Source organism: Capra hircus, chromosome 28 (genome assembly GCF_001704415.2).
Source record: "Capra hircus breed San Clemente chromosome 28, ASM170441v1, whole genome shotgun sequence".
In the NCBI taxonomy this organism is placed as follows: Eukaryota; Metazoa; Chordata; class Mammalia; order Artiodactyla; family Bovidae; genus Capra; species Capra hircus.
The window spans coordinates 3,966,306-3,982,837 of NC_030835.1; the positions used below are offsets into that span (position 1 = coordinate 3,966,306).

A 16,532-nucleotide genomic window follows, 5' to 3' on the forward strand; every position below is an offset into this window, starting at 1 on the left:
ATTAATCTAGTACCACTGAGCATCCTCCAGACCTCCTGGTTAAGTACCGCTCCCGATTTCCTCACTGGTGACTACCATTCTCTGTGAGCTGCTGCTATAGTTGTAATGAGAAAATGTATAGAATGTAATAAGTTGTAAAGTGTCTGTTGGTAAGTAAATTCAGTGAGGTACTCAAATCCTGCTGCTGCTGCTGCTGCTAAGTCGCTTCAGTCGTGTCTGACTCTGTGCGACCCCATAGATGGCAGCCCACCAGGTTCCCCCGTCCCTGGGATTCTCCAGGCAAGAACACTGCAGTGGGTTGCCATTTCCTTCTCCAATGCACGAAAGTAAAAAGTGAAAGTGAAGTCCCTCAGTCGTGCCTGACTCTTAGCGACCCCATGGACTGCAGCCCACCAGGCTCTTCCGTCCATGTGATTTTCCAGGCAAGAGTCCTGGAGTGGGGTGCCATTGCCTTCTCCGACTCAAATCCTAGAAATGAACGATATGACTCTCTGCCTTCCCTGATAATGAGTTGAAACACGATCATGTTCCTACATTTTCAATGCTTCTTTATCAAAAGACACGGTCGTCTGGAACTTGTCTAAACATAGGCTTATCTGAACTAAGCCATAGTCATGTATAACTATAATCAAAGAAATCATGTCATGTCTACAGTTTATTAATGAAGGAGTGTGACCATAGCAGAAAAGCAGTTCCTCAGGTCCATGTCTCAGTACTTAGCACAGAGCCTGGAATGGAGCAGGGACTAAACAGAGAGAGGCTTAACCCTAATGACCTGCTGCATGCTGCCTCATTGCTAGATCATTTCTCTAGAGGCAAGAAAGGGAAAGACCAAAAAATGAGCGAACAATAAACTTCACAGAATTTTCGTAGGGAAAAAAAAGTTTTAATTAATATATTTAGCACAGTTCTCTTTATAAAACATACTTATTTTAAAACCCCGAGCAAAAGCCCTGTCATTCATTTCCAAAGACAAATCATTTCAGTGCTCTTCCTTGAAGCGCCTGCATTTTCTTCCTCTGGTCTCAGAGAAGGACTGGGATGCATGCTTCAAGCTGCTGAGATAAAAATCCAGGAGGGAGAAGTCCTGCTGCAGTGGGTAGCTGTTCTCATCCAACACAAAGAGGCTCTGCACCTTCAGGACACAAGGTGCCCCGCTGCCTGCCAGCAAGGCATGGAGCAGGTCCGCGGCGACCATTCCGTAGGTGACATCAGAGGGAGGGGCTGCGGAAGAGGAAACACGTGGGTCTCTTAGTGTCCTTTCCGAGGGAATGGAAATGCTCACACGTAAAGGGTTCATTGTTTCCCTTGGTTTCTCAAGTCCCGAAGCCACTGTAAATATCTCTATCCCTGCTCTTTCTAGACGTAGGTTACTCTATTATGATGAGGTCCAATTCCTGCTGTTCTGAAGAGAAAGCACGGGTTCAGACTGATGGTGTTTCCTATTATGGTACAGCCACCGGCTTCATAAAACAATACAGGAAAGAACTGAGATTCATCTTTTCCTAAGTTAAGCTTGAAACCAAAAGGATATGTCCACATCAGAAAAGAACTCTTAGGTTTATCTAGTCTATCTCATCATGGTTATATACACACATACTGTTTGTATAACAGAACCCTGAGTCAGTTACTTAATGAATATCAAATCTTTTTAAGATATTTATTTATTTGTTTGTGCCAGGTATTGGTTGTGGCAGGCAGGATCTTCGATCTTCACTGCAGGACCTTTAGTCGTGGCTGTGGGATCTAGCTCCCTGACCAGGGACCCTGTGCGTTGGGATCATGGAGTCTTAGCCCCTGGACCACCAGGGATCTTAAGACCACAAGTCTTCCTGCCCCAAGATACAGATGGTGAGGATGAAGATGGAGGAAAATCCCTCTATTCCTTGGGAAGGGGCAGAAAACCACCTTGGATCAAGACCATCAGCAGTACCCTGAGGCTGGGATAGGGGTAGGACCATGCACAGATATTCAACAAAGACACAGGCAGAGCTTGGCTGCTATGGCAGGAGGGACAGGGCCTGTTAGAAAGCACCACATCCAAGAACCAGACACACGAAGAACCTGTGTAGGACCATGGCTAGACAAGAATCAAAGAGAATCACTCCTGCCCCTCTCTCTAGGCTGGGATGCAAAAATGACAACCAGTGGAGCCTGTGCCAAGAAGCTCTCTGAGGCCCGGGTGCAGGCGAAGGGTTAGAGCCGACAGTGGAGCAGGAATATTTGGAGGAAAGTCTCTGGAAAACACTCCCCACCATGAGCACGGATAATGCTAGATAATTTGAAGCCAGTGGTGACATGAAGGTAACCAGAGCAATGCAAAACTCAAATCCAACTCATGGTCTGGCAAAATTAACTCTGCTCTGCTGACGCCCACCCCCATTAAAAGTCGAAGAAAACAGGCACGCTCACTTTCGGTACAAATACTGTTCGCCCCAGTCTGTTCTGTTCTATAAGCAATGTTCAACATTTAAGCAAAAATGAAAGCCAGAAAAAATAACCCACTATTAAGAGGCAGAGCCATCCTTAAACGAGATTAACTCATCTGCTCAGAGAGTCTAAGACTAAGGAGGGGAGGGTGGGGTTTGAGCATCTGACAAGTGGATCATCTTCACGTTTGTTGTCAGCTACTGATGACCAGCCACAGTCGCTGTGCCCATCATCAGAGCTGGGGTTCCTGAACACCCACATGACTGGCATCTGGACAGTCTTCATCTGTTTGTATAGCGCTGCACATTCATTCACTTAACTATTAAAAAACTAAGGTACTGGTGTTTCCCTCACCAAGGGGAAAGTTAGAATAAGGAGAGATTAGGCACCGACCTCTCTCTCTCCACGTGCTGAGACAGATGTAGAGCAAGTCTTAGCTTCCAACTCACATAATCTTGTGGTTCTTTTTTTTTTTTCATTGTACATATGAGAATTTTATTTATTAAAAAAATTTATTTTATATTGGAGTATAGTTGATTTACAGTGTTGTGTTAGTTTCCGGTGTCCAGCAAAGTGAGGCGGTTACACGTACGCATACGTCTATTCATTCCCAGGTTCTTTTCCCACAGAGCTTATTACAGAGCATTGAGTAGGGTTCCCTGCGCTATGCAGTTGGTCCTCGCTGATTACTTATTTTATTTACAGCAGTCTGCATAGTCTTGCGTTTCACTCAAGCTAAACTATCCTTCTGCTTATAAACTGACAGGAAAAGAAGTTAATTTAGAGTATGATGTTCCTTCTATTTTAATATACTATCTGTACTCCTGATATGAATGGTTTCACAGAGGACAAGCTCTTGATGGCATGTTGATATCTTACCTATTACTCTGCTGAGCCAGTCAGGAGAAATGTTGAGAAGAATCTTCTCTATCAGCTTTGATCCCACATGGATGCAGACCTTATATTTTCCATCAACTATGGTCATTAAAGCTGGCCTGCAAAAGAGTAAACAGCTCAGGACCATCAAAAAGATTTTCAGTTAAAGAAATGTTTAAATGTAATATAATTTCAAAAATCAGTTTTATAAAAAAAATATCTATTTATTTACTTATTTTGGCTGCACTGGGTCATTGTTGCTGTGCAAAGGCGTTCTCTGCTTGCGGGGAGTAGGGGCCACTCTCGAGGTGTGGTGAGTGGGCTCCTCACTGCTACGGCTTCTCTTGTTTCGGGGCACGAGCTCTAGCGCGTGCTGGCTTCAGTAATCACTACACGCAGGTTTAGCTGCCCCAAGGCATATGGGGTCTTCCCAGGCCAGGGACCAAACTGGTGTCCCTTGCATTACAAGGTGGATTCTTACCACTGAACCACCAGGGAAGCCCAAATCACTGGGTTTTTCTGCAGAGTTAATTTTAATTCCTAAAACAACACTAGCATGTCCTGAAATGCCCTAGAAATGAAGGGCTTTTATTTTAAAGAGTTTCAAGTAATAAATTAATAGATTTTATTTATTTCACATTCATTTTAAATTTTCGGATACTAATATAAGAAGACATAATTTTACCCTATTGTGAAAATTACTTTTAGAGAGAAAATAAAGATGATAATCACATATTTCACAATCACAATTTCAAGTTATTTTTTCCCACTGGATTCTTTACCATAATAAACAAACTGTTGCGCATGTCACTAAATAGACAAAGAAGTAGAGACAAACTATGATGCACTCTAAAGAACAATCAATATGAGCAAAATGACGTGAATAAAATTATTCTGTGTGCTCTTAAAGAAAGGGATATGCCCCTTTTAAAAATAAATTATCACAAGATAAACTGAACCGAATTTAGAAAGACATACCAGTGTAGGGGAATTCAGTGTAACCACTAAAACATGACTACTGATTTTCTCTCTAAAAACTTATTTTTCCCTTTAGCAATGATGATTCTAGGTCCTTTTATCTTTTTATGATCTTTCCCCAGGGTATCTCACTTCTCCCATTCTCTTTTTTAAATCTGGATGTGCCACGTGGCACCGGGGCCTTCAGTTCCCTGACGAGGGACTGAGCCTGCCTCCCCTGCATGGGGAGCACAGTCTTAACCACGGAACCTCTGGGGACGTCCCTCCTCCTCCATTCTCTATTTCAACAAACACGTGCTCAAAATCTTGTACTATTCAGTGTATACACTGGGTATACACTAGTGAACAAGCGAGATCTGCTTCCTTCACTCAAGGAACTTCAGAGTTTAGTGGTATAGAAAGACAGTTAAGGTTTTCAATACGGAGGCAAGATGCTTCGGTGGGGATAGACTAGGCTTTTCAACCAACGGTACAGGGACAACTGAATAAACGAATGAAGTTGGACTCCTACCTTATACCACATATAGAAATTAACTCAAAACAGATCATGAATCTGTATGTAAGAGCTAACTATAAAATTCTTGGAAGAAAATATAGGAGTAAGCCTCCATGATATTGGCTTAGGAAGCATACTTTTCTTAGATACGATACCAAAAGCACATGCAACAAAAAAGAGAAACAGACAATAATAAAAAGTGACAGCAAGGACATGGAGAAACTGCAACCCTCATTCACTGCTGGTAAAACTAAAACTGTGCAGCAGCTTCGGAAAACAGTTTGGCAGTTCCTCAAAAGGAGTAAAAAGTTACCACATCAACCTAGCAATTCTACTCCTGAGTGCATGCCCAAGAGAAATTAAAACATGGCCACACAAAAAGTTGTACATGAATGTTTGGAGCAGTATTATGTATAATAGCCAAAAAGTAGGTACAATCCAAATGTTCGCCAATTGATGAAGGGATAGATAAAATGCGGTATATCCATAAGTTGTTGGTTACTTGTCAAGTTGTGTCCAACTCTTTAGCGACCCCAAGGACTAAGCCCACCAGGCTCCTCTGTCCATGAGATTTCCCAAGCAAGAATCCTGGAGTGGGTTGCCATTTCCTTCTCCAGGGATCTTCCCAACCCAGGGATCAAACATGCAACTCCTGCACTGGCACACAGGGACGCCCATATTGCCTGGTAATAAAACAAAATGAAATGCTTGATATATGCCACAATATGGACGAACCTGGAAACATGTTAAAAAAGAAGAAGCCAGTCATAAAAGACTGCACCCTGTATAATTATTTATATGAAATGTCCAAAGTAAGTACATCTGCAGAGCCAGAAATTCGACTAGTGGGGGCTCTAGGCTGGTGGGAAGGGAGAGTGAGAAGTGGCCACTTTGGGGGTGGGAGAGGTGAAGGTGACCTAAAATGGATTGTGGTAACAGCTGCACAAGCCTGTGAATATACTAAAGCCTTGGAATTTTACATTTTAGACGGGTTAATTCGGTGGACTGTGAACTGTATCTCCATAAAGAGGTTTTTCAGAAGACTACGCAAGTAAATGACTCCAGGTGCACACACAGGGCCCTTCAATGGAGAACAAAGGAGGCAACTAAAAAAAGTCTCTCTGATGAAGGGCCCCTCAACTTAGACACGAACGAGTCAGCCTTGCGGGGTCAGGCAGGGGGAGAAGCAGGCGAGAAAGTCCTAAGGAGGAAAAAGTCAGAGCGCTAAAAGCTGTACAGAAGGCCAGTATCAACCCAGAGATCAAGGCACGGAGTGTGGCAGACGAGTGTGATGGCAAATGCAGAGTGTGACGGGAAATTCCAGAAAGGTTCTAAAGGAAGGCAGGGGTTACTCTGTTGGCTGTGGAGAATGGACTTGGTGGAGACAAAGAGAGGAGGGGACCTTGCATCTGAATCCAACCTTCTTTTTCAGACAAGCAACTTCCAAAGTAAGAGCAAAGTTCATTTACTTATTCATAACAAACAGAAATATATGTAAAGAGAAATAAGGCTAATGGATTATCCTTCTACAAATTTTCTTATTTAAAGTATTCCATGATAACATGCTGAACATATCTGCATTTGGTTTTTAGATATTGTAGTATTTAGAAATAGAAAAGAGCATAAAACACTGATTGCTAATCTGCTATCCTTAATGTTTACTGTGAAGATGAGAAAATTGAGGTGCAGAAAAGTTAAACATCTTACTAGCTTCTACAACTCAGGGGTTAGATCATATAATTAATTTTAACCTTTAAATTCCAATAATGAGTTAAGATGGGGAAATGAGTTTCTTATGAGCCATTTAGAACTTGGTTAAAAATTAAACCAAGTAAAAGGTTTCTTTAGTAAATCTATTTAAAAACAATAAAATCTCCCAATTACTGCTTTTCAAAAATTCCTGTTAGGATTACTGGGCAATTTTTGCTTTCATAAATAGCCATTTCTCCATCACTCAGGAGGAAAAATTTATTCTCTTGGATTAGCTCGTTATTTTTCATCAGAAGCACTTGATATATGTAACTTTTTCATCATTTCTAGTCCCATAGTAATAAACATTTCCCATCTAGCTGGCCTGCTCAGCTGCCTTACCTATAGTACATTTTCTTCATCGTAAATGGCAAGCAGCTAAAACATTGTTTGTAGATCTTGTTCTCATCTGTTTGTAGTTCTGATCCACATTTTGCGCAGCCAGTGTATATAATATTGGGAAGAGAAGAAAAAATACTCTTCAGAGAACTGCGAGCATTTAGAGCTATTTTCTGAACTGCTGTAATGGGAAACACTAGCTCTAAAATCTGGGCTTTGATTAGAATCACTCCTGTAAAAGATAAGCAAAAAGAAACATCATAAATTAGGAGGCCAAAACCATAACTCTAATTTACAAACATGGTTAATTACATGGTTGATTCACAGTTACTTATAGTGAAGGACACTAAGGTCTTGGTCTTCTCTGCTCTCTTGCTAGACAAGCTCACTCATGGCTTCAGCATTACTCTGAAGTGTGAGGGGCCCTCTGCCTGTAGCTAAGAGGAGAGATGCATTTGGCTACCTTGGTTGAAAAGATGGATGTCTGTACCACGGAGGGCCCCAGAGGATCCTGCTCAGCTTCACTGCCAGGGACTGACTGTATGCTGTGCTGTCCTTAGTCACTCAGTCGTGTCCGACTCTTTGCAACCCCATGGACTGTAACCTGCCGGGCTCCTCTGTCCATGGGGATTCTCTAGGCAAGAACTCCCCATGGCAACTGGGTTGCCATGCCCTCCTCCAGGGGATCTTCTCAACCCAGGGATCAAACCCAGGTCTCCCGCGTTGCAGGTGGATTCGTTACCACCTGAGCCACCGGTAAAGCCCAAGAATACTGGAGTAAGGGTAGCTCGTCCCTTCTTCAAAGAATCTTCCCAAATTGAACTAGGGAATTGAACTAGGGTCTCTTGCATTGCAGGTGGATTCTTTACCAGCTGAGTTACCAGGGAAGCCCACCAGGGACTGACTATAATAGCACAAGGTTTTTGTATGGTTTCCCAGTGGGGAGTACCTCTCCAGGGCTTGCAAGAATACTCCCAATTCCCAGCCTCATGCCCCAAATGAAGTGAGGATATATCCTTTGTGCTATTAATCATCAAAACCATAGCCACCTAATTTGTTGTTGTCTATATGTTGTTTATTTTTATCATTATATCTAATTCTAGGCCTCTAACCCCAGCAAGTAGATGTTTTATGTAAAAGATATGTAACAGGAATTTCCTGGTCCTGTGGTTAAGACTGCCTTGCTATGAGGAGGGTGCGGGTTTGATCCCTGGTTGAGGAGTTGACTCATTGGAAAAGACTTTGATGCTGGGAAGGATTGGGGGCAGGAGAAGAGGACGACAGAGGATGAGATGGCTGGATGGCATCACTGACTCGATGGACGTGAATCTGAGTGAACTCCGGGAGTTGGTAATGGACAGGGAGGCCTGGCATGCTGCGATTCATGGGGTCGCAGGGTCGGACACGACTGAGCGACTGAACTGAACTGAACTGAACCGAGAAGCTAGGATCCCATATGCCTTGTGGCCAAAACACCAAAGCAATGTTGTAACAAATTCAAAGACTTTAAAAAAAAAAGAAGATTGTTAAAAAAAAAAAGGGTTGACTCTTCTGTGACACCAACATAAATGCAGCCCCTCTACTGCCTGCGGCATTCTTCCTGCAGTGATCATCCTCATAAGCCCGTGAGGCTTCAGAGGCGGGGGCAGGAGGGACACAGAAACGGGAAGCAGGTTTAGACACATACATGGCACTACAGCACTGCCCAAGGTCTCACCGGTTAGTATCAGTCTAGAGGCCACTAGACTTCTGTGGCCACTCACTCCCATGTTTGAAAGTTGTATCGAATTTTTGTTTGATGATGTAAAAATGTGTAAATTTTCTACTATCTGTGTTTATTTTCCAGAAATATTATTAATTTAAATTAACTGTTAGTACTAAAACAGAGCATGGCCCTATGGGGCCCTCCCTCCCGGGTACAAATTCCTTTCTGTCCTCATGTCTTGTTTCTAAGAAATAGGCTTCATTCAGCCCCGTTGACCTTCCGAGTTCCAATTCAGTTACAAATCTGGGAAGGGAGGGAATCAAAGAAGCAGTCAAGAAAGAACAGTATATCAGTGGGGCAGGGTCCTTCTCATAAAATATATATAACTGTATCTTTGAGTTCTTCTGCAGGAACTAAGGCCCCCACCCAGCTGGAGGATGGTAACTTCAGGCTAAAAAGCATAAGATTCCTGGAACATTATCCTGTTACCTTACCACCAACCAATCTAAAGAAAGTCACACCCTTTCACATCCCAAATATTGCCCATAAAAACTTCTCCCTGAAAACCATCAGGGACTTAGGAGTTTTTGAGCATGAGTTGCTCATTCTCCTTGCTTGGCCCTTCAGTAAACCTTTTTCTGCTCTAAACTCTGACATTTCAGTTCATTAGGCCTCACTGTGTGTCCAGCACATGAACTTACATTTGGTTAAAGTTAATAATAAATGTTTCCATGTAGAAGTGGGTATATGGAGTTCTCTGAGAATAAATCTCTGTAATTCAATTAAAAAGTGGGGTTTTGTTTTTTAATTTTCTGGGCCAGGACTGAGCTCTTAAAGCTGTGAAGTCTGACACTAACTTGAAGTAGGCAGCGTAAAAATTGAATTGACCTGTATAACACCCAGTTGGTGTTCAGAGTTGGAAAACTGGCTGTTGACGTGGAAAACAACAACAAACGATACATCTGATGTCAGAAGAGTTGTGCGTAAAAACAGCTGACACCGGAAGCAACTAAAAACCAAACAAAATGTATGAAACAGCAACTCTCAGGACATTAGATATCAGGCAACAAAGGACAGCAATCCCTAAGAGATGAGAAGCAAAAGCTGTAAGCCTAGTAACTGCCCCAGCTTACAGACAAGCGTTTACTGGCTACAGTACAGGAAAGGAGGCCCAGGCAGAGCCTGGTGGTTTCCCTGAACTGACAGCAGACACAGCTTGAGTCTGGCAGGCTAATATGGCTAGAGACATCAGAGTTGGTTATGAGACAAGACAAAGGGGAACTCTGGAGAGCTGCAGAGGGTACCCCCCGCCTGAAGAATTCAAATGAATACTGACCAATATATGTAACCAGAGGGCAAGAAAAGAACCATCCAAAAGTACTGGACAATCTCTGAAGCTTGCACAGAATAGGAATAGTGTCTTCTCCCACCAGCTGGAGTGGAAAATCTCATAATCCATAAGGTATTCAGTAGAGAACTTAGAAGTTATACTTACAGGAAAATTCATGGCACTAAACTCCTACATTGGGAAAAAACATCTGTTACCTCCATTTCCACCCTGAGGAATGTGAAAAAAAAAAAAAAGAAACCCAAGAAAGCAGAAGAAAGAAAAAAAAAGGATCAGAGCAGAAATCAATAGACTAGAAAATAGAAAAAATAATCAATACAAAAGGTACTTATATGAGCAGATTAATAAAACTGGTAAAACTCCAGCCGATGACCAGTCAAAAAAAAAAAGAGAGAGAGAAGGCACAAATTAGCAATATCAGGTAATACCAGTATCACTACAAATTCTACATATATTAAAAGGGATAGTAAGAAAATATTATAACCTCATGCCAACAAACTTTTGTTGTTGTTGTGCCAACAACCTAGATGAAATGAACAAACTTCTTGAAAGATACAAACGATCAAAGCGCACTTAAGAAGAAACAAGTAACTGGAATAGCCCTGTATCTATTAAAGAAATTGAATTTGTAGTTAAAAACCTTCCAATAAAGAAAACTTCAGGCCCAGAGAGGCCTGGAGGAGTTCTGCCAAACATGTATGGAAGAATTTAATATAGTTCCAAATAAACTCTTCTAGAAAACTGAAGAGGCTCCTCCGTCCATGGGATTCTCCGGGCAAGAATACTGGAGTGGGTTGCCATTTCCTTCTCCAGGGGGATCTTCCCGACCCAGGGATTGAACCCGGGTCTCCCGCATTGTGGGCAGATGCTTTAACCTCTGAGCCACCAGGGAAGGGATGACTGAAGAGGAGACACTACTCGTCGACTCATTCTATGAGCACTGCTCTAACGCCAAAACCTGAAAGAGACACAAGGAGACTGCAGACAAATATCCACCGTGATACAGACACAAAGCTTCTTATTAACAGATATTAGTAATCCTCTGGGCTTCCCGGGTGTCTCAGTGGTAAAGAATACGACTCCCAATGCAGCAGACACAGGTTTGATCCCTGGGTTGGGAAGATCCCCTGGAGAAGGAAGTGGCAACCCACTCCAGTATTCTTGCCTGGGAAATCCCATGGACAGAGGAGCCTGGTGGGCTACAATCCATGAGTTGCGAAGAGTGCGACATGACTTAGTGACTAAACAACAACAAGGGCAACAAAAAGCAAGAATTCCCTGGCGGCCCAGTGGTCAGAACCCAGCACTTTCACTACTGGAGCACAGGTCCAGTCCTGGTCAGGGAATTGCCCTACAAGCTGGATGCAAAAAAAAAAATTAAAGCTTTTTTTGATGTGGATTATTTTTAAAGTGTTTATTAAATTTGTTACAATATTGCTTCTGGTTTGCAACTTGTTTTTTTGGCCTCAAGTTCAATTCAGTGCAGTCGCTCAGTCGTGTCTGACTCTTTGCGACCCCATGAATCGCAGCACGCCAGGCCTCCCTCTCCATCACCAACTCCCGGAGTTCACTCAAACTCACGTCCATCGAGTCCATGATGCCATCCAGCCATCTCATCCTCTGTCGTCCCCTTCTCCTCCTGCCCCCAATCCCTCCCAGCATCAGAGTCTTTTCCAATGAGTCAACTCTTCCCATGAGGTGGCCAAAGTACTGGTGTTTCAGCTTTAGCATCATTCCTTCCACAGAAATCCCAGGGCTGATCTCCTTCAGAATGGACTGGTTGGATCTCCTTGCAGTCCAAGGGACTCTCAAGAGTCTTCTCCAACACCACAGTTCAAAAGCATCCATTCTTCGGTGCTCAGCCTTCTTCACAGTCCAACTCTCACATCCATACATGACCACAGGAAAAACCATAGCCTTGACTAGACAGACCTTAGTCGGCAAAGTAATGTTTCTGCTTTTGAATATGCTGTCTAGGTTGGTCATAACTTTCCTTCCAAGGAGTAAGTGTCTCAAAGCAAGTGGAATTTTAGCTCTCTGACCAGGGACTGAACACAAACTCCCTGTCTTAACCACTGGACCACCAGGTTAAGTCCCCCAAAAGAAGAGTTTTTACCCAGAATATAAAGAACTCTCAAAACTCAATAAAACAACGAAGCCAACTTTTTCTTGGTAAAGCAAAAGATTTCAATTGACACTTCATTAGAGAAGATCTATAGGTGGCAATTCAGTACATAAAAGATGTTCAACACCACCAGCCAATAAGTAAACGCAAGCTGAGATTATGATGACCCATCGCTACACATCTACCAGAATGAACGAAATGAAGAAGAATGCCATACCAAATGCTGAGGCAGGTGCGGAAAAACAGAGCTCCTACGCTGCTGGTGGAAATGCAAAGCGGGACAACTGCTTTGGGAAACAGGCAGTTTATTTTTATTTTTTTGGCAGTTTCTTTATCAGCTAAACATAAGCCTGCCATATAATCCAGCTATTGATTCAATTCTTGGGTATTCACTCATGAGAAAAGAAAGACTATGTCTGAATAATGCCTTGTACTTGAATGTTTATAGAAACTTTATAATAGCCAAGAACTGGAAACAACCCAGATGTACATCCATAACTGAACAAATAAAGAAAGCAGGGTATATTTGTATAATAGGATAAAGAATGATTTACTGATACACACAACCACATAGATACATCTCAAAGAAACTGATACCTCTCCAAGAATTGGCCAAGTTAGAGATGCCAAACAAATGATTCCATATATATAAAAGCACAGAAAATTCAGATTAATCTTTAGTGACAGAAAGCAGCGTGACCCCCTGGAAAGGTCGGGGGCAGGGAGGAGGGGTGGAAAGAGATACAAAGAGGCAGGCGACGACACCATGACTGTGGTTGCTTTCATAGGCTTCATGTCCATACTCACCAGTGTGAATGCACACACTTTATTAAGTAAGGGCAACTGCCTATATGAAAATTGTATCCCAAAAATCTTGTTAAAAAAATTTTTTTAATCTAACATGCTGAACCTGTTTGAAAAGCACCAACTGAAAGGTCCTATTAACTGCATAGGACCCAACTCTTACATTTCTGTGGACGAACCAGAAGAGGGCAGAGCATGCTAGCAAAAAACCCCAAGAAATGGAGTTGAGAATCTTAGCACGTGATATCAGGAGCTTCAACCTAATTTATTTGGGATCAGATTCTTTTCATTAGAAAAACTGTAAAAATAACCTTATTTCACTTAAAACAATTCTACCATTTAATGAAATCTAAAGCCATCTATAATAATTCTGAAAATTATTTATGCAAATTGGAGAATAAAGCTAAAATTCACTGTCAAGATCCAAATTTCCTGAGATATTTGTAATAACTCAACCTATAAAATCAAAAACAGTAAATTTTTTTTTCAAAAACAGTAATATTATACAAATTCTGAGGAAAATTTTTCACCAAATCTTTCTTCATTAACAAATTTAAATTATATAACAATAAACCTGCAGATACATCTCATTTTTTTCAATCTTTATTTTCCCTCTGAATTTATTCACTATGATAGCCATTGGAAAGCTTTCTGTTAGTTTCCAAAACTGATAATCACCGACATTTACTCATTATTGGCATTTAGCAACCCTAACTATAGCTTTAAATGCTGTTTAATTTATAATACCATCAACTAGGAGTTAGCATCTTTTAACATCATTTCCATAGTTAAGAAGCCAATGCAATTTAGTGGAAAGTATTGGTATTTCCCACTAAAATTGTATCTAGTTATTTATTTTTGCTATTTTAGTCTCTCTTCATTTCAAAGTATATAGCATACTAAACCTAAAACATACTCCTTCTACTACTTCACCCAAAAGAAATTAATTATATTTTGCTCATGGAAATTGCGTGAGTATGTATATAAAATTCATCAGGCATCCTTTCCTGTGGTATGCTTCTGAAAATGAAATTTATATACACACTCACACACACATTCAAGTTCAGGAAGTATGCTATTACAATATACAAAGCAGTAAGTAAATTCCATAAATTCTGTGTCAATGTTAATTATTTTTTTTAATAGTTGTTTATTTATTTGACTGTACCAGGTCTTAGTTGTGGTATGTGGGATCTAGTTCCTTGAGGAGGGATCAAACCCGGGCCCACTACACTGGAAGCATGGAGTCTTAGCCACTGAACTGCCAGGAAATTCCTCAATGTTAATTTTTAACAATCATATATAGATGATAGCTTAGTAACTTGATAAAATATTTATCTCAACAGTGATTCTGATTAGAGTTGCTATCTATTTCTGGAATATTAAATGATAAGCTACTTATAACTATATGCAAAGAATATTTTTAAGTAACCCTTAATAATTACAAATTGATCTCAAAGGATTATAGGCAGAAAGTCAGGAAGAGGTTAGTATCTGCTTCAGCTACTTACAGAGATCTCTATTTCACTTTTATATCAGTTATACATTTTTCCTACAAATGGCAGCTTCTTTGCTTATATTAAAACTAGCAATGTCTTTTATAAATAAGATCTTACCTGAACGCTTTTCCTCTAGGTGTGTTGCTAAATCTGACATCTTCACAAGGGAGGGTGTGTTTTTTTGAAATTTTGCTTTAAATGTAATTGCTCTTATATCATCATCAAACAGGCACTCACAGGATGACCATGGTGTTGTATGCAGTTCTAGGTTCTCTAGGATGCAATTCCGCTGAACAAAAAGATATTTAAATTCCCAAATATAATCTTAAACAAAACAAAAACAAAAAGTTACCATAATGAAATTGCCTAGGATCAAAACCAGATTAAACAGACTGACCTGATTAAATCAGTTAAATATAACTTTTATCACATTAAGGAATTTGGATATAAAGAGGCAAAATATGAATGTTGTGTTAAGGCAGTAAGAATGGTAGAGATAATTTTAACAAAATTTTTTCTAAAGATTACTTGATCTCCTAAATAGTCATAATTTATCATAACCAACTGTTTATTCAGAATAGCAAACTCATTGTGATTATCCACAGGAAAGATTTTTTTTTTAAATAATGACATAGAAATAGACACATGTCTACCATAATCATATTACTCAATGATTTTTCAATACCTTATTTTTCTTATTTAGCTAATTTTTTCAGAACAACAACAAAAAACCATTTAGATTCAGCTGCTCCTGTTTTTAATTCTTTCAGTAATAATTCTGAACCACAGTAGCACAGACTTTCTTGCTCAACAATCAGACAGCGCGGTGCTGTGCTTAGTCACTCAGTCGTGTCCAGCTCTTTGTGACCCCATGGACTGTAGCCCACCAGGCTCCTCTGTCCATGGGATTCTCCAGGCAAGAATACTGGAGTGGGCTGCCATGCACTTCTCCAGGAATAATCAGACTGTATATTAATAAATTCAACTTTAAAACTATATTAAAACAAAAAGAAGTTTCTTGGTACAAAGTCTTCTAATGACAATTGTCTTTTTATTTTCCCACATACTTCAGTCTATAAATCTAAATCACACATCTCATCCACTTCCTCAGTTTCTCTGGACAGCTATTTTTTTGTGGGAAATTTTAAAACAAGTCAGTAAATCTGTATAGACAGAGCATCATTAGAAAGAGGTAAAGCATATACATTCCAAGTTGTTGCTTAAAACCAATCACTATTTTAAAACAATTTTCTTGTCTTATTATAGAATACATGCTTAGAAATCACAGGTAAGATAAGCAAAGAAATAAATGGCAGCTACAGTCAACACCTCAAAATAAATACAGCTAATATTTTAGTGTCCATGCAGATGTTCTCAATTTGTTTGATTTTTACTTATTATGTCAAATTTTATATCATTAAGTATCATTCTACATTTTGCACAGGTATACCAAAATCTTAAAAATTACTAGCGCAATCCTCTCTTTGGGGACATGTTTCTTATTTTTCACTAGTATAAATTTAGTACTATGGTAAAATATTTTTAGCTGCATCTTTATTCATAGTCATGATAACTTCCTATTAAGTGTCATTATTAGGCCAAAGTGAAGTCGCTCAGTTGTGTCCGACTCTTTGTGACCCCATGGACTGTAGCCCACCAGCCTCCTCTGTCCATGGGATTTTCCAGGCAACAGTACTGGAGTGGATTGCCATTTCCTTCTCCAGGGGATCTTCCCAACCCAGGGATTGAACCCAGGTCTCCCGCATTGTAGACAGACGCTTTACCGTCTGAGCCAACTGTTAGGCCAAAGGTATCCCAAATTCCAAGGCTTCCATATGCACTGTCAATTGTCCCCAAGAGAGGCTGTTCCCCTGAAACGAATTCATGTCAATTATGGGCTTCCCTGGTGGCTCAGATGGTAAAGAGTCTGCCTGCAATGTGGGAGACTTGGGTTCCATCTCTGGGTCGGGAAGATCCCCTGGAGGCGGACATGGCAACCTGCTCCAGTACTCTTGCCTGGAGAATCCCATGGATGGAGGAGCCTGGCGGGCACTCCATGGGTTTGCAAAGAGTTGGACATGACTGAGCAACTAAGTACACACACATAAGTTAATTATACTTCGATTAGAAAAAGAGAAAAAAAAAGGGTCGCCAGTTTACATCTTCTATAGTCTACGAGAGTG

General features: G+C 40.7%; 1 protein-coding gene across 3 annotated transcripts in view; it reads right to left on the reverse strand.

Annotated features, from left to right (window-relative positions):
* Positions 614–16,532, reverse strand: part of FAM35A (family with sequence similarity 35 member A) — a 103,636-nt gene continuing 87,717 nt past the window's right edge. For 2 of the 3 annotated variants that reach the window (XM_018042572.1, XM_018042570.1), the window contains 4 exons: positions 14,467–14,673; positions 6,872–7,100; positions 3,310–3,425; positions 865–1,224 (listed from right to left, as the gene is read on the reverse strand). In XM_018042572.1, the coding sequence (XP_017898061.1) occupies positions 983–1,224; positions 3,310–3,425; positions 6,872–7,100; positions 14,467–14,673 (794 nt within the window). In that variant the 3' untranslated portion in view covers positions 865–982. Of the gene's footprint in view, positions 1,225–3,309; positions 3,426–6,871; positions 7,101–14,466; positions 14,674–16,532 lie in introns of all 3 variants that reach the window. The other variant, XM_018042573.1, reaches the window with a different exon arrangement.